This window comes from Musa acuminata, chromosome BXJ2-11 (assembly GCF_036884655.1).
Source record: "Musa acuminata AAA Group cultivar baxijiao chromosome BXJ2-11, Cavendish_Baxijiao_AAA, whole genome shotgun sequence".
Taxonomy (NCBI): domain Eukaryota; kingdom Viridiplantae; phylum Streptophyta; class Magnoliopsida; order Zingiberales; family Musaceae; genus Musa; species Musa acuminata.
The window spans coordinates 3,634,678-3,651,469 of NC_088348.1; the positions used below are offsets into that span (position 1 = coordinate 3,634,678).

The 16,792-nt window shown below is 42.0% G+C and overlaps 5 protein-coding genes across 5 annotated transcripts; 3 read left to right on the forward strand and 2 right to left on the reverse strand.

Annotated features, from left to right (window-relative positions):
* The first annotated feature begins 218 nt into the window (after positions 1-218).
* On the forward strand, positions 219-1,359 carry LOC135627499 (probable aquaporin TIP2-1). Its single transcript, XM_065133625.1, has 3 exons — positions 219-380; positions 454-704; positions 793-1,359. Exons 1-3 carry the CDS (start codon positions 254-256, stop codon positions 1,162-1,164), a joined length of 750 nt encoding a protein of 249 aa, XP_064989697.1. The 5' UTR covers positions 219-253; the 3' UTR covers positions 1,165-1,359.
* A 1,187-nt stretch (positions 1,360-2,546) lies between these two features.
* LOC103970881 (VAN3-binding protein) lies at positions 2,547-4,165 on the forward strand. The gene is made up of 6 exons (XM_009384802.3): positions 2,547-2,833; positions 2,956-3,331; positions 3,415-3,558; positions 3,644-3,693; positions 3,771-3,828; positions 3,899-4,165. Exons 1-6 carry the CDS (start codon positions 2,564-2,566, stop codon positions 4,129-4,131), a joined length of 1,131 nt encoding a protein of 376 aa, XP_009383077.3. The 5' UTR covers positions 2,547-2,563; the 3' UTR covers positions 4,132-4,165.
* A 347-nt stretch (positions 4,166-4,512) lies between these two features.
* Positions 4,513-8,418, forward strand: LOC135627512 (cell number regulator 6-like). Its single transcript, XM_065133638.1, has 4 exons — positions 4,513-4,884; positions 5,021-5,135; positions 6,389-6,654; positions 7,986-8,418. Exons 1-4 carry the CDS (start codon positions 4,774-4,776, stop codon positions 8,181-8,183), a joined length of 690 nt encoding a protein of 229 aa, XP_064989710.1. The 5' UTR covers positions 4,513-4,773; the 3' UTR covers positions 8,184-8,418.
* Positions 8,419-8,993: 575 nt separating this feature from the next.
* On the reverse strand, positions 8,994-9,954 carry LOC103970397 (PLAT domain-containing protein 3). The gene is made up of 2 exons (XM_009384162.3): positions 9,797-9,954; positions 8,994-9,712 (listed from the first exon to the last, which is right to left on the reverse strand). Exons 1-2 carry the CDS (start codon positions 9,920-9,922, stop codon positions 9,221-9,223), a joined length of 618 nt encoding a protein of 205 aa, XP_009382437.3. The 5' UTR covers positions 9,923-9,954; the 3' UTR covers positions 8,994-9,220.
* Positions 9,955-10,454: 500 nt separating this feature from the next.
* LOC135627774 (autophagy-related protein 3-like) lies at positions 10,455-16,217 on the reverse strand. Its single transcript, XM_065134043.1, has 10 exons — positions 15,836-16,217; positions 15,689-15,759; positions 15,374-15,502; positions 15,124-15,290; positions 13,955-14,040; positions 12,652-12,703; positions 11,975-12,040; positions 11,102-11,229; positions 10,785-10,887; positions 10,455-10,670 (listed from the first exon to the last, which is right to left on the reverse strand). Exons 1-9 carry the CDS (start codon positions 15,994-15,996, stop codon positions 10,791-10,793), a joined length of 957 nt encoding a protein of 318 aa, XP_064990115.1. The 5' UTR covers positions 15,997-16,217; the 3' UTR covers positions 10,455-10,670; positions 10,785-10,790.
* Positions 16,218-16,792: the final 575 nt, after the last annotated feature.

Below are 16,792 nucleotides of genomic sequence, written 5' to 3' on the forward strand. Positions count from 1 at the left end.
GCTGTCCTCACCTCCATTATGCCCAATAAATATAAAGCAGGGCGGTTGGTCGGTTACTAATCATAATTAGAGCGGCTATTAACAACATTAAGCCTCTCCCTATTAGCTGTCACCGTCCATATTATTCTAACGCCCCTGCAACTACGCCAAGTCATTGGGTTTGATGATCGGCCGCGCCGGGGATCAGTTCATGCGCATATAAAGTCCCATGCATCCATCGCTTCCGTGTGCTCGAGTCCAGCGGTGACACAACATGGTGAAGCTCACACTGGGAAGCCTGGGCGACTCTTTCAGCGCGGGGTCTCTCAAGGCCTATCTTGCTGAGTTCATCGCCACCCTCCTCTTCGTGTTCGCTGGCGTTGGCTCCGCCATTGCATATGGTAGGTATCTCATACGTGTTCTTGTAGAACATGGAGTTCCAGGAGCGGAGCAACGTGATGCTTTTGCATGCAGGTAAGTTGACGTCTGGTGCAGCGCTGGATCCGGCGGGCCTGGTTGCGGTGGCCCTCGCGCATGGCTTGGCCCTCTTCGTCGGCGTCTCCATGGCGGCCAACATCTCCGGTGGCCACCTTAACCCGGCTGTCACTTTCGGGCTCGCCGTGGGCGGGCACATCACCCTCCTCACCGGCGTCTTCTACTGGATCGCCCAGCTCCTCGGCTCCATCGTCGCCTGCCTCCTCCTCAAGTTCGTCACCGGCGGCATGGTAAGCGACACCGCATACTCTACCACCCCATGTGTCCGTCGATCACCTGTCGAGGTCTCCATTCACAGAGGTCGCCTTCTGTCCGCAGGCTGTCCCGACGCACGGCGTGGCGGCCGGCATGAGCGAGCTGGAAGGCGTGGTGATGGAGGTGGTCATCACCTTCGCGCTCGTGTACACGGTGTACGCCACGGCGGCGGACCCGAAGAAGGGGCCGTTGGGGACGGTGGCGCCCATCGCGATCGGGTTCATCGTCGGGGCCAACATCCTGGCAGCCGGGCCCTTCAGCGGCGGCTCCATGAACCCGGCACGGTCCTTCGGCCCCGCGGTGGCCAGCGGAGACTTCTCCGGCAACTGGGTCTACTGGGTGGGGCCGCTGCTCGGCGGCGGACTGGCCGGGCTCATCTACGGCGACATCTTCATCGGCTCCTACGAGGCAGTAGCGGCGCAGGACTATCCGTAAGCTGTAAAGCTGTCGTCGAGTCGGGTTGCCGTCCTCCTCCTGCGTCTTGTTTCCGTGTCTTTCTTTATCTTCATGTAATAATAATATGTACATATAAAAGTACATAACCGGTCTTCGTGAAGGTGTATTCGCTATCCTTAGTTTCAATGTTGTATGTTGTGGGTTGTGGAGTCAAAATTGGACAAATTGGTCAAACATATGTTTCCTTAATTCTAATCACTTTCTTCAATGTTAGTTTTTCCATACGAGAGAGAGAGAGAGAGAGAGAGAGAGGTTATAATGGTTTCCCAAGAGTGCTATGAAAGAAGTCACCAGGAGACGAGCTCTTCCTCACAGGCAAAGGCAAAGGCAAGGGGGAAAGATGATGATCGAGATGCCGAGCTTATCCTCTAGAAGCACTTTTGTCACAGGTCAAGTCGTCAGTCAATTCCTCAAACACAATACTGTACGTGTGATCCGCCATAGAAAACTCCAATGGGCGCGTTAAACTCATTGAGGTCGGTTCTCAGCGCTGCATGCAAGGCAAGACGTGTCAATGAGGAAGAGCAAGTCACGCCTCCTCCCACGCGCATCCGTTTGCACTCAAAAAGCAGAAAGCAAGATGATGTATGCTGTCATTCGAAGTGGTTTGGCCACAACCCAATCATTGTTGTTCAAACGTGCTTGAGAGCGAGCAGAAGGGAGACCAATTAAAGATAGAAAATTCTTGCAGTGTGTTGCCTTCATTGCAGTAACATGATTCACCTATTAGAAGTTATCGGCGTCTCCTCTTGTTCTTTGCATATGAAGAAGGCAAACCTTGCACTTCCGATCTCATGGAGATTGTTATACAGCACACAGCAAGTTCTTGATGAAGAAGAGAGGCACCGACGGCAGATCTTCGTTAACCTGCCAACCGTTCACCGAAAGTCTCGTTGCATTGCATCACCAAACGCTTGAAGAACACAAAGGGACGTAAAAGCTCGGAAATGCCGTCGCTGCTGATTCCTTCGTGTATCTTCGCCAACGGCTGAACTCAGACCAGAACAAAGGTGTGGGGAATCGCGGGGCAGCGCACGAGCCGCGCCGGGTAACCAGGAACACTTGTCGCCGAGGTCTCTGTCTCTCTCTCGTCGCAGTCCCGTGAACTCGAGTTCATCATTAACCCAGAGTACAAAGATGGGCACAGGGACTGCATCGCAACAGTAACAAGAAAGCAGGAAACAGTCGCAGCAAAAGGATTGCAGGAGGCTGTCCACTGTCCACCTCTGGTCCCCCTTCTTGTGCTCCGTGCGGACTTCCTTCGTATATATACACACACACGTCTGTCCGAAGTGACGTCCGAGGAAAGAAGAGCACTGATAGAGCAGTTGAAGAGATGGAGAAGGGATACTTGTGGGGGAGAAAGAAGAAAGACGAGATGTATATCTCGCAAGATTTAGTAGCAGAAGTGGAGGAGGAGACGTTGGAGGGTGGCTTGAAGATGCCGGCGATACCTCCGCCGCAGACGCCGCACGAGCCGATGGAGTTCTTGTCGAGGTCGTGGAGCGTGTCGGCGTCCGAGATATCGAAAGCTCTTCTGGCTGGGAATAAGAAGAGGAACTTCGTGGTGGATCAGTTGCCGGAAATGATGATACCGGAGACTCTGGTGATTGCCGCTGCCGGATCTTCTCAGAGCACTAACAAGCGCGTAAGCTAATCGTCTGTAGCTATATGTTCGATGAATTCACTAGCTTAAGCATCCAATCCTAAGGCTAGTAGTTTGCTTCACTGTCACCTCACCGGTGGTGATTTGTTGTCATCGTTCTGCAGCCACGCAGTGGCAAAAACTCCATACTTACCCACCATGCAACGATCGGGAAATGGTTTCACCACATGGAAACCAATCGAACCAAAGAGAAGAGCAAGGAGAAAGCTCGTGCCGAGAAAGCCCGAGTCCACGCCGCCGTATCCGTGGCTGGAGTGGCTGCAGCAGTTGCTGCCGTTACTGCGGCCTCGACTTCGGAGAACCAGCCTTCGCAAATGAGTGCCGCCATGGCCTCTGCCACCGAGATCTTGGCGTCGCACTGTGTAGAGATTGCAGAGCAAGCTGGAGCTGGTCATCAGCATGTGGCTTCTGCAATCCGGTCAGCGGTAGATGTCAAAACAGCCGGTGATCTGATGACGCTCACTGCTGCAGCAGCAACAGGTTCGAAGCTTAAATCCTACTCAAGAAGCTGCTGAGATTAACAAGACTCTCTGTTAATTGCTCTGCTTAATTCACCTCAACAGCACTACGAGCAGCGGCAGCATTGAAGTCGAGATCGCAAAGAGAAGCAAGGAACAATGCTGCTGTCATCCCTTACGAGAAGGGTCACCGTGGCAACCCAGATATCTGGCGCAAAGAAGGCGAGCTGCTCAAACGCACCGAACAAGGTATCAAGCTGGGAATCTTCTGAATCCAAGATCAAATTTACACAATAGTGCAACAATGAGAGACAAGATTCATTTCACTTTGCAGGAACTTTACACTGGAAGAGAGTGTCAGTCTACATCAACAAGAAGTCGCAGGTAAAGGGTCCGAAGCATGGCTATTGCTTGTTCTCAAAGATCTCATCTGTGCTAATGTAAGCGGGAACAATTCCCAGGTCATGGTAGAGCTCAAGAGCAAGCACATAGGAGGTGCACTTTCAAAGAAGAAAAAGAGTAAGTGTTCTGCACCTCAAATTCCAATCATCTGCTCCGGCATTATCTGACAATAACTCTGATAACCCAGGTGTTGTTTATGGAGTGTATGATGGGATTCCAGCATGGTCTGGGCGTGCAAGAGAGTGTGATGAACAAAGATGCTACTTTGGCCTGAGAACAGCACAAGGTCTGATAGAGTTCGAGTGTGAGAACAGTGTCAGCAAGCAGAAATGGGTGGATGGAGTGCACAACCTGCTGAGAGAAGTATCGGGTGAAGCTGAGCAAATAGAGGACTCCATGGAAATGCTAAACCTCAGCTGATGTGCCTTCAAAAAGATGAACAGCTTTGTCACCAAAGTGACGTATGTATGCATATAAAGTGAAAGAAATTGGTTATTTTTACTCTATAAAATACTTCACTTCGACGGCACTACGAAGATGAGACGTGAGGAGCATATCTTAACCGTTCATTCCTTCTCAATTGAGATGACAACATAGATTGAAGACGATCCTCTTAATGAAACACAAGTATGTCGCACTGCTCCCAAAACGTTTCTTGAACCAGTGTTGCAGATAGCAAAATGTTGTTCCGCAAAACGTTTTCTTCGGACGACAGACGCTGCAGAATGCAATCGCGTTCGGCAACTTCGTAAACCACAAAGCAAAACGTTTTCAAGATCACCGTCGCGCGCATTCCGTTGGAATGCCACGTCGGAAACGTTTTCTATTTTTTCCAAGGGACGCTTCCTCCTCCACGAGGCTTTTCCCCCCTGCTTTCGAGGCTACACTTGGGAAGAAGACGTCGCCTCTCTCTCTCTCTCTCGTCTTATGGTTTCTTCCGATCTTCTAGATCTGGAATCCGTCTATCCAAATTGACAGCAGAAATCCGTCGGGTTTTGGATCGCTTCTTCTTGTTCCTAGGTCTTCTTTGCGATCGCCCTTTGATCCCTTTGATCTGCAACGATGGCGGAGGAAACGGTGACGTCGAGATACGTGAAACTGAACAAGATCCATGATGCGCCGATGGAGGAGATCCGTCCCGGAGAGCTCAACCAGCCCATTCGCGTCCCTCAGGTTTGCCCCAGTTCATGAGATTTCGGTTTTGGTTCTTTCATGACATCCGATATTGTTCAAGGAACCCAATCTGGGTTACGAGATGTTGACAACATTCAGTCTTCTAAGATTCGTGTTGCTGGATTTGTTGTCTTAGTTGGAGATTCAGAAATGTATTGAATGTGGGCAACCTCTGCCAGAGAGCTACCAGCCACCGGCGGATGAACACTGGACAACCGGGATTTGTGGATGTGCCGAGGATGCCGAGAGTTGTGAGCTTGGTTTCTTCCTTTATGTTAACATTTCAAAATGCAATCTTTTGGTTCGGCTTCGAGAAATGTGATATGATTAATAAGATAAACATGTAGGTTTTAGCCTGAAGTAGTCGATAATTTTGCATGAGGGTTTATTTTTCTCAAGAACACCAGTAAGACTAGCATGCATGTCTTGTATGGTTAGTTTACTAGTGTGTGGAGTTTGGCCGAATGCCCTGCCGACGATTGCCAATAAAGCATGACAATCCTTGCATTGATAGTAGGAAAATTCGTAGATGTTCTTCAGCTAATGTAATCAAATATGTTGTCATGTCAGTAGAGTGGTGCGAGTCATGCCTCAGCAGAGGCAATATGTATTACAGGTAGCTACAATCCATATATACTGACTAAGTAACTAAAGAATGGTAACCTAATTCCTGGAGCCTGAGACCCATGTGGATCATTCCTGTATTATCTAAATCCTCATATTTGTTTGGAAGAAGAAATGAGATTGAAAAATATCGAAGATCTATTTGGTTGGTATTGGGTCTCCTATAACTGTGCATGAATTGTTGGCTTGCAAACATAAACCTGAAGCCTTCTTTCCCATCGGAAAATGAAAAACACAAGTTAGATCATCTTTGATCCCACATTTATAGGAAATTTTGGTTTTGTTGTCATTTGGTTGATGAAGGTCATGGTCATGCAATATGCTGCCAAACATTGTGTAGATTACATATCATAATTTGAAATGAGGGGTTAATTTTGACATTAAGACATCTGATTAACAATCTTATACTTTGCTTGACTATTACCAAATTGTTGCTTGGATCACAAATGAGTGAAATGACTATTGGATATCAGTCATTTGTTGTTGCTTTATATATCAGCCTATATTGAATTTGGGTGAAACACAAAAGCAGAGCTTTATAAACATACCATTAACTTTTTGTTTCAACTATATCTCTGTTCTTTGAATTTACATCACCTTCGATTTTTTTCCTTTCGAAGTCTGCTAACCGTATCTAGCTAATTGATAGATGAACGTCTCTGATCGCTTTGAGCTATGCATTTGAATTTAGATTTCAATCCTTATTGATAGTTTATCATCACATTGTCAAATCTTTTTATTTTTTAAGTCACTAACGAAGGTTAGGGTATTTTAATAGTTACAACAAGTATTAAATAATGGTCTGTACTGCATATACTCATATGACTTGGACCTGTATGGTACCATATCAAACTACAATTCTGGTACTTTTTGACGGTAGGTTGGACCGGGCTGTTCTGTCCTTGTGTCTTGTTTGGGCACAATGTAGAGAGACTTAAAGAAGATATACCATGGACTACTCCTTGTGCATGTCATGCTGTTTTTGTCGAAGGCGGAATTGCATTGGCAGTTGCTACAGCAGCATTCCATGGTGTTGACCCAAGAACCTCATTCTTGATTGGAGAATGTTTAATGTTCTCTTGGTGGATGTGTGGTATTTACACTGGTATTTTTCGTCAATCACTGCAGAAGAAGTACCATCTCAAGGTGAACACTTTTGTTCCTTTTTTCTGGATTTTTTTTCCATGTATTTTCTGTTGTTAAATTCTCATAACAAAAGCATTTTTACATTTTTTAACTGAGACCACTGAGAGTACAATAGAACATTTCTGCTGCTGCTTATTTTGCCTCGGTGAAGCAATTTGCATATACCACCATCACAATCTTTATGCTTAATATCTTTATACATCTGTTCCAATCATCCTTTCTCTCGACATGGGATTTGTTTTTGTGAATGTTAGATGCCACTCAAGATCTACATCATGCAAGTTTGGTTGTCATGTCACATGATTTATGCCACATGGTTATTTTTTAACCAACCTTTCATGACTAATAATTCTTCTTAAATGGTCTTTTGTTGTCTCATCTTGCAACTTACGTCCAACTTTCACTTCCTAGTGGCTTGGCAATGTTTTTCATTTATAAGTATTAGCTTGTTACGTTAATGCCGTCTGCCAGTTCATGGAATTTTTCCTTTCCAGTGCACTGATTTGATTTCCAACATGCTATAAATGATTTATTATGTATATATACTTCTGACACATAATTATTTCATTATTGGCCCTAGATATATGTGTGATGATAATTCTAAATCTTTGCCTGCAACATCAACAATCATACACGCTCACTTTTCAAGTGTACTTGATAGTTATGCAATCACAAGTCCGAGATGATTCAGTTTTTGCAAATTCAGATGTAGTATATATCTGAATCACTTTTATTCAGCTGAATATGAATAAGGGTGCTTAATCAATTATAATTTATGCAGATTGGTCAAAGATGTTTCTTATCTGCATTTTTCATTCCCCAGATATTCTTTGTTCAACATTAGTGTAAGCCTAAAGATTAATTTTATTATGCTGAGTTATGTTGGGAAGCTTGATTCTTTTCTGTAGGTCCGATGATCCTTTACGTAAGAAGACATATGAAGTTGTATAATTGCTGTAACTGTTGCAAGTCACCACATGTAGAAATGAGACCTCACCAAATTTCATTAAGAAAACACCTCATTTTAATAGCGATATTTTTATGTGTCATTTGATTATTTCTAAAAACTTAAAGATAATTTTAACATGATCTATGCAGGAAGGGAAGTAATGGTTTAAGATGGCTACAGAATTGTGCTAGTCTGATGGCATTTTCTTGCTTGTATCTTACCACATTTGCTGCATTCTCAGATATATGATGGCTGGATTATTTGATCTACTTTTGATTAACTAAAGTCTCACCTTCTGTTCTTTTTTATGATGGATGGGCTAGAAAACAATCTCCTGCATTTGTTTGTGTTGTTGATCATCAATCTTGTTATTCGATTGCAGAACTCTCCATGTGACCCTTGCATGGTGCATTGCTGCATGCACTGGTGTGCCATCTGCCAGGAGCATCGCGAAATGAGAGGCCACCTCTCTGATAATGTCGAAACGCAGCCGAGCGTCATCAATCCACCTCCTACGCAGGAAATGGCTGCTAATGAGGGTCATGATTCGGGAGTCTCTGCGAACCAGCGCTCTGTTTAGTGGTGCAAGCTCTACGGTATACTTAGGTTCCATCATACAAATGATTAGCATTCCTGGAGAGAATAGAAAATGCTGAGATTGCAGCATCACCGTGAACCCATCTCTCATTTTTGTTCTTGTTTTCGAATGGTTTAGACTTTTAACTTTTCTGGATGTATCCGTTTAAGAAACTTGTTTCTGCTACTTCTTGTGATGTTCTAATGCCAGTGGTTGGTCGGCAGAATGCCTTATTTTATGACCCTGCTTATATGCATAGCAATTTGCTATCTTTCTTCTTTGTTCTTTTGCAAAGGAAAAGGAGACTATATATATATATATATATTTATATATATGAAAACCATCACAATGTATAAAAAGACTATTATGCCGTCTGAAATGAAATATTAAACTCACTTTCAAAATTAGTATAACACTACTAAAATTGAATATTGTCAATAGATGATAGCACATAATAAGTGGCTAGTCATTATTATCTAATCCGAGTTGTTCTTTTTATCTAATCTTTAATTTTAGTGCATGTAAAAGGCTAGTCGTTAGCACGAACTATTATACTATTGGCACATAGTTAATGTGACATTCGTAGCAAATAAGATCGAATTAAATGATCCAATTCTGCATAAGGTAGCATCAAACTTGATAGAATCATGATCGAACTTCATGTGCGCTCGTTATATTTTGGTCCTCCACGGCCAAACATATGGGATGCGGGGGTTGTCTTCTCCCTCGACGCGGAATGCAAAGCCAAAATTAGGGTCTTCCCTTCCTACCACTTGAAACACAGATTGATGCATTGGGACATTACGCCATTGCTGAGATCAACCATCCAGAAAATTGGAATAAAATAAGAAGGAAAATAAATGAAGCACTCGCGAAATCAGAGGAAAGCATATCGAAGAACACATCATCGATCGTTCTTCTTCGTTATTCCCGGATCACACGATAACTGCGGTCAAGATGTTCGTTGCAGAAACGAGCCACACACAGACAACTCGAGAAAGCCAAAACGGAAACAGGCAACGAGATCTCGAGATCGGGCTTTAGGAGGAGGAGGAGGAAGAAGAGTCGGTTTGGGAGCCGACGACGAGGCGGCGGTGATCCGAGATGGGGGCGGCCTCGGGCTGGGCGCAGCCGTCGACGGTGGCGTAGAGGCGGTAGGGCGGGGCGTCGGTGGCGAGCCACTGGCGGACGTAGAAGAGGGTCTGGGAGCAGAGGGTGTGGGGCCCAGTGGCGGTGACCTCCACGTACTCGCAGTACCAGCCGTGGTGGGCGCCGGCGCCGTCGGAGGTGAGGTTGAGGCGGCAGAGCGGCGTGGCCAGGCCGCAGGGCCCGCGGCCGCTGAAGGCGTCGAGGGCGCCTCGCTCGTAGTAGTCGTGGTCGGGGCCCATGAGGCCGCCCCACGCCACCAGGTCCGCCACCGCCACCTCCCGCCCCGCCGCGTCCCCCAGCGTCAGCCCGATGGTGGCGTCCGTCCCCCCCTTGAACACCGACCCCGTCCGCACGTACACCGTGTACACGCACTCATCCTCCTCCTGTGCCACTCCATCAGATCACATCATTCACACACGCACGCAGACACAACACGATCTCAGATCTCAGGTCAAGAGGAAGCTTACCTCGGAGGCGACGAACGGGACTATGGCGAGGATGAGGAGGAGAAGCACGCAGTGTCCGATCAAGCATCGTCGACCCATCTTTCTATCGCTTGCAACCCACCATTGTGGCGTCAGGGTTAAGTACATATATAGACGTCAGTCGGTCAGCTATAGGTTCGGTGCGGATGGCAACAAGACACGAAAGCATTGACCACCAGGTGTTCGATCAAATACATCTGTGGCGAGCGTTTCTTGATCCCACAACGCTTCGAATCGAACCCGAACCGGTCCAAAATTAAAATCAAATCACAACAACGATTCGACGAACCGGTCTAGAATTAAAATCAAATCACATGAACGATTCTAAATCGAACCAAAATGCCGATTTGGTTCCGATATGACTTCAATATAAATAATTAATTAATTAATTAACATTTTAAAAAATTAAAATAAAAATAAACAAAAAAGATTCGGAATCAAAATTAATTGAAATAATCAGTTTCAAAATCATGCCCACTTTCCAACTACTAATAAATAAATAGAATAGCACAGCTAGAATTGTTGAGACACTCCAATAAAAGCTTGTCGAGCATATGCACACTGCTTGTAGTCAGAACCAAGTTTTTAGTCTTGACAACCTGCACAAGTATGTCACATACTGATATAGAAGACAGAAACATGTTCAGTTTCAACAAAGGGAAATCGAAATCATGACTGCAGATGATGTCATATTATCCAGACAAATGTGCATCTTAGAATGTACAGTTGACTATTAGAAGGCTGGCATACAAACTGCAACGTCCAATTGCTTCGAACTTCTAAATACACGCCATATGCTGCTTTCTTGATATATAAGAGGTCCTGACAATGCACGTTCTGTTGGTTCTTCTCATCCCTGAAGGCAACCATCCAATTTGTTTGAGAGTATCACATGATATTATATGCATTGTGCCCTACAGACGCAATTTATCTATATGCCCGAATATTGACTTGATAACAAGGTTCATACCTCTTATCAATGACTGGAACTGCCAAGATCGAAGTCCATTGTATAGTCATACTCGATAGTAGGAACCACCGAGGCGATGAACTTCAAGAACAAGAACAGGTATCTGCAAAAGAACGGAGATGGTCATGGTAGCCGTATAATGCCACATTTCGACATTATAAATGGAATTGCAGTACTAAATTGGAGTTTGACAAAATAGAACCAAAAGGCTGACAAGCACGGCTTATCAACTTTCGGAAACATCACATGACAAGGTCCTCGATGCATGAAGATTCTATATTTCAGTTACTAACGGCATCTATCACAAAGAACATTACTTATCGACTTCTGGTTCAACACCACGTGATATTAGAACATCAATGATCTTTTTCATCACAGCACCATGACGACATGGATGTACAGATGCATGCTTCCCGGGCAAGTGAGGATGATCTTCACTTGTCACCTGTCAATTTCCAAAAGATGCAATTAATAACCAAATGTAAGTCAAGCAAGAAGTTGAAGTACCAAGAAAAATGATGACAAAATTATGTCGGAAAACTCTAGGTCTTACAGAGAAATAAATACCTTGAGAAAAAAATCTGACAACTAATTCATGAGAATGTTATGTCGCCATTTGCTTCTATGTCATGTGAAAGTCATTAGGACATGATCGCTAATGCAGAACTTCCTTATTCAAGCAAATAAGGAGTCCAGACATGATCTATGTACAATGAAATCGTTACATAGTACTAGAACCAAACATATATTTTTAAATGATCTACCATTTATTAAAAACCATCACAGTAATGAGATACCCACTACTAAAACATGCAACACATACAATAACTACACTGGCAAATATCATATGGTACACCCGTGAAAATCAGATAAACTTGATGCTACCAATATTGATTGGGCATTATCATATTGGACACAGTTGATACCATGAAAAAAATATAGAAACTTTGGGCTGTAGGATCTTCATCATCCATCTTTACAGAAGGAACATACAATTTTTTTGGAGCCACTGATGAATTGTTTGAGGAATAAACACAAATACTTTTTCATCCACAAACACAACCTCAATAACGTCAGTTTATCACGCTAAAGGATAAACTGATCTCTGAGATATTCATGACAAATAATTAAAAACAAGTGTGACAGACAGCCAATCAGCCGTGAAATAAATTTTAGAACAGTGATATCACCGTTTTCCGTGCATGATCCTGGCTAACATCTTCAAATACCAGTTCTGGCTGCAGAGGCATCCTTGACTGCAACAGAATAACAAAACATAAGGTCAAGGGCCTAGTAAAAAAGGCTCCAGATTATCATTAATATCTTAATATTTTTAACATATATCGACCAAGAAACAAATAAATCTGAAGGCCACAGAGAGTAAAAGGTTTGTTGAGAATAGCATGTGCGGTTACAATCACCACAACGACGGCACAACTTATTAAATTAATGAAACTTTCCTAGAATGTATCACATCATACTAGTAGCATCTACACAGAATAGTTGTCTGTGCCTATTTCTGAAAGTTAACTACATCATGTGACACAGCTTTAGATCTGTCCACCAGAAAAGTTCCAAAATAAAGTATTCTCAATCTTAACAAGAGAATTCAAAATACTTGAGTTCCCCAGTCAGGAATCAGCAAAAAATTTCAAACTACAGAAAGTACATTTTGAAATTGGCAAATTGTTGTTTTCATGAATCACATTGTTTGACAGTAGACTGCTAAATGCTTGTGTATATATTATTAAATCCATAAAGATGACAATGTACTATGAAAGTAGAAGCTAAAATAAATTAAGCCATACAATTACTTTAAATAACTAATCTAAACTTTCATGAAGAAGCATCATTATAGTGGAACTACCTCATCATATCCAGTAAGCCATACACGAGGAGTTTGATAATACTTGTCATACCTGCAAAAACAAACATGTCATCCACAATAATCAAAATCCACTAACGGTAACTTTATCACAAGAATGATGAATGATATTCAAATTAAAAAAATAAATTACAAACAACAAAATAATATATATATATATATATATATATATATATATATATATATTATAATATATATATAATATGAAATTGCAGTATTAGTTATATAAGATCATAATTATGGTCTAATTAACTTCAAACGTAACAACAACCCTTACTTTGTTAGTACCATGTTTTATAATGCATAGACAAAATCCAACTTATGAACTTCTTGATCCTGACCCTTGGACTAAAAAGGAAAAAGGTAAACAAGGTTGGCTTATTCTGTATATTAAAATTACAACAAGATTGTATAATAGATTTTAAAAGGACAAGTGTAATGTAATTAATCAGACACTTGTATTCTTCTCAAGCAAATTAAGGGTGTAAATTATAATTAAAGTAACTTACACTTACATGAACAAGAACAAACAATGCAACCAGGGATTGAGAACAAGATATACCACTAAAAATAGGGTGGGGTGTTTAAATTTGGAACGTATCTATCCAATACCATTCCCATGTATGGGCATGAGCATCTGACTATGCCTATGATAAATGTGGCATAGCATGACCTGCACCATGCTATGCCAAGATGAGTTAAAAATGCTCTCTCCCTAGTTCACCATCTAACAAGGCAATTTTTGTCTTTCACCAAATTAAACAAACCCAAAAGAGCTTATAAAGTCTGATAAGTCAAAATAAGATCCTTTTTTGTCATGCAGTGTCATCATATCAATTTTACCTTCTCTTTTGACTTTACCCTACCAGATATTTTCCTGTCTCTTGCCTTTCAGCCTGTTCACATTGTTGAATAAGAGTATAAGACTTTGAGTGCAAGGAAATTTGATTTTGACTCTTCCTCTAAAGAATCAAAGAGTGAGGTCTACTTTATCTCTATTCAAAACCAGCAAGTCACTAAGTTAAATGTGCGGCATAAACAGATTGCAGGTAAGACATAAAATCACATTCTTAAGAAAAGAGTCCAGACTGCCAAATTATGTAGACCATGTGCAACCAAATGCGATGTTTATGTAGTATTCTTAATTTCATATATACAAGTAAGTTAGCTTACCTTCAAAAAGATTTTTGCATAAATGCTTGCAAGACATACAACACCAAAGATAGCAAACATATGTCAGTTATTTGAGTCAAAAGGACAATCTTTCTTCCACTAAAGTACTTACGTAATGCTAACATCATATGTTCGGGTCCGAAGAATGTTGTCATCCTCAGGTTCATTGGCAACAAAATATGTTGACTTAAGGGTGGCCTGCAGTTAATCAAAACTATCAAAGACTGAAAATTACATTTGTAGAAAACCATAGATATGGAGCAAAGGAGAGGAATAAAACAATAACAACGACAAAGCATTTAACTGATATAAAGAATGCTATGCAACAGTTAGCTTAGAAGTTCCAGCAACAAACAGTTAATACAGAAGACTTTGAAGAAGCTTATGACCAGGACCAAGGTATAAAGTGACCAAAATAGCAGGATATTTTGACTTACAAACTACATACTCCATGGGGGTAGGATTCCAAATATTATTAATGAGGGATCATCTTCATAAAATTATGCTATATATTGTGCAATGTTAGAGGGCAGGCCTTGGTACAACAGTAAGGAATACCCTTTAAATATTTGAAGATAAGATTGTATACATTGGTCCTCCCTAGACTCTGCATTGGTGGGAGCCTCATGTTTTGGGTACACCCTTTTTTTTATTGTGCAATATTGATACAATATAAAAAATAATTGTCTAGTATTGTGGGAGTGGATGAGATGGATGGATATAAGTTATCAACAAAACATTAGATTAAAGCGAGGAACAATAACACAAAGAAAGAAAAAAAAATATAAACCAGGTTGACCGAACATCTGCATTCCAATTGAAGATTCCTACAAATTTTCATACATTCAGTGTCTGTTTCCTTATAATACCAATCATTAAACAGGATCTGCTGATTACTAGTGCAGGTGTCCAGTAACATGAATAGTAATCCTTTTGAATTCCTTGTTTGCTTTGCTTTATTTCTTTCCTCTCCAATGAATTCAATCACACTGAATTTAGCACATACTATGTCACCCTCTATATATATATATATATATGTATGTATATATATATATATGTATGTATATATATATATATATGTATAAATATATATATGTATATATATATATATATATATATGTAACTGAAAATCTGATAACAAAATGAACCTACATATTGGAGGTGCATGCTCATGATGAAAAATATAACATCATAATTATGTGAATAATTAGACCATCTTACAAGAAAAGTGGTGTTTCAGAAAACAAGTACAATTTATAAGAAATGAACATGAGCACTTGCCGTATCTGTTTCAATGAGGTTTTCAGGATCTTCATAATCCTCCATATCAGGTATGTCTTCCTCCTCCTCACCACCAAAATAAGCAGGGATAGACCTGATAGCCGCACCTTTGCTTATCTCCAGAGACTCCATGGAAGGCAATCCTTCCACCTCAGAACTCTTGGTCTCTAAGAACTCAAATTTTCAAGTTCCGGGATGGAAATTACAAACTAAGGACCATGCCCAATTCCAATAAATGAATCTCTCTCACCTTTTGGCATTCCGTGAGTGGCCAACCAGCCATCACCGTCATCATCATCATCATCGTTACCAAGAAGAAATTCCCCTCCTGCGGCATCGTATTCCTCTTCCATCGAACTAGCCCTCCTTAGACAAGGCACTAGGGGCGAACCAAAGTAAACAAAGCTAATTATTGATTGATCGAACATAAAGTGCTAGAATTCCATCTTTCTAGTTGAATAACACGAAATATGGTCACTGATCTTGAAAAAAGGGCAAAAGGAAGGATCTTTAATTTGACTAATCAGAAAACTTCAACAAGATGGCCAACAAAGGGCCGCCATACCATTCCTCGTTATCAGATATTGCTTGTCATCGGGCAAGTATGATTTCCTCTTGCTCGTCTCGCCTGCCTCCCTAACAAAACCAAGCCTAGTTGTAAGAAACCGAATCGAAAAGGAGAGATATGGAGACGAGGGAGAAGAGGGCCAACCAAGACCAGGTGGGGCATTTGGCAACGAGGTTGTCGCCGGCGAGGACGAACTCGGAGACGCTGAGGACGCCCTTCTCCTTGAAGGCGGAGACGGTGCGGGGCCCCGTGATCCGCTCCACCGTCCCCTTGAAAGCCTCGTGCAGCCTCTGCGTCAGCACCATCCTCTCTCTCTACCTTCCTTTCCCCCCTCGTTCCCTTCTCGCGGCGAGCAGAGGACAGAGGAAACGGAGAGGAGACACCAAAAGCAACAGCGACGAGATCAGAGACCGATCCAATTAGGTTTCCAAGGATCGATTTCGATGGATCCCGTGTATCGTGTGCTTCTGTCTTGGACGAGAGAGAGAGAGAGAGAGAGAGAGAGGTAGGGATGTACGATCCAGTTTGACGTGGAAGAGAAGTTATACCACCAAATTATACGACTTTGATTGGACTCCAATCTAACGGTCCGCAGATTTCGCCCGACCCATTTGTTTTACCCGTTTACTGACCATAACAAGTCTATTAGCTCCGAACCCGAATGTATAAAATCTTATTAGATTTTACAGCTCATATTTTCAATCAATGATATCTTAATAAGATTCAATGTAAATTCTCTTTCTTACCCTAATATGGTCACAAAGGGAGAGTCAGAATCTTTCAAGAATTTTATCGACTACTTCAAATACCTCGTGGATTCTACAGAATCACCGAAACCATTATCACTTTCCATTCAAAAATTTTAATAGACAATTTCTTGTGGATTCTTTAGAATCATCGAAATAATTATCACTTTCGCAATCACAAGCCTCCAATCTTTTCCCTTTGGTGAAAAAGCAAATAACGAGAAAAAAAACTTGATTAACGAAATCTGAAACTATCCCATTAGTAATACAATAAAGTATTTTCGAAAGAAGCTTGTTCTATCGAGTTATTTTTTCTGATGACTATCGTACAGGATTTACACTAACATCTAAGATT

What these genes read in the sequence shown, in the direction of transcription:
- LOC135627499 (XM_065133625.1), top strand. Translation starts at nt 254, where the DNA reads ATGGTGAAGCTCACACTGGGAAGCCTGGGCGACTCTTTCAGCGCGGGG. An exon ending in TGGCTCCGCCATTGCATATG is followed by an intron (nt 381 to 453) that starts GTAGGTATCTCA and finishes TTTTGCATGCAG; the next exon opens with GTAAGTTGACGTCTGGTGCA. An exon ending in AGTTCGTCACCGGCGGCATG is followed by an intron (nt 705 to 792) that starts GTAAGCGACACC and finishes TTCTGTCCGCAG; the next exon opens with GCTGTCCCGACGCACGGCGT.
- LOC103970881 (XM_009384802.3), top strand. Translation starts at nt 2,564, where the DNA reads ATGTATATCTCGCAAGATTTAGTAGCAGAAGTGGAGGAGGAGACGTTG. An exon ending in GCTCAAACGCACCGAACAAG is followed by an intron (nt 3,559 to 3,643) that starts GTATCAAGCTGG and finishes TTCACTTTGCAG; the next exon opens with GAACTTTACACTGGAAGAGA. An exon ending in ACTTTCAAAGAAGAAAAAGA is followed by an intron (nt 3,829 to 3,898) that starts GTAAGTGTTCTG and finishes CTGATAACCCAG; the next exon opens with GTGTTGTTTATGGAGTGTAT.
- LOC135627512 (XM_065133638.1), top strand. Translation starts at nt 4,774, where the DNA reads ATGGCGGAGGAAACGGTGACGTCGAGATACGTGAAACTGAACAAGATC. An exon ending in AGCCCATTCGCGTCCCTCAG is followed by an intron (nt 4,885 to 5,020) that starts GTTTGCCCCAGT and finishes TTGTTGTCTTAG; the next exon opens with TTGGAGATTCAGAAATGTAT. An exon ending in TGCCGAGGATGCCGAGAGTT is followed by an intron (nt 5,136 to 6,388) that starts GTGAGCTTGGTT and finishes TTTTGACGGTAG; the next exon opens with GTTGGACCGGGCTGTTCTGT.
- LOC103970397 (XM_009384162.3), bottom strand. Translation starts at nt 9,922, where the DNA reads ATGTACTTAACCCTGACGCCACAATGGTGGGTTGCAAGCGATAGAAAG. An exon ending in TCCCGTTCGTCGCCTCCGAG is followed by an intron (nt 9,713 to 9,796) that starts GTAAGCTTCCTC and finishes GGAGTGGCACAG; the next exon opens with GAGGAGGATGAGTGCGTGTA.
- LOC135627774 (XM_065134043.1), bottom strand. Translation starts at nt 15,996, where the DNA reads ATGGTGCTGACGCAGAGGCTGCACGAGGCTTTCAAGGGGACGGTGGAG. An exon ending in CACTCACGGAATGCCAAAAG is followed by an intron (nt 15,291 to 15,373) that starts GTGAGAGAGATT and finishes TTGAGTTCTTAG; the next exon opens with AGACCAAGAGTTCTGAGGTG. An exon ending in ACATATGATGTTAGCATTAC is followed by an intron (nt 12,704 to 13,954) that starts GTAAGTACTTTA and finishes TTGTTTTTGCAG; the next exon opens with GTATGACAAGTATTATCAAA.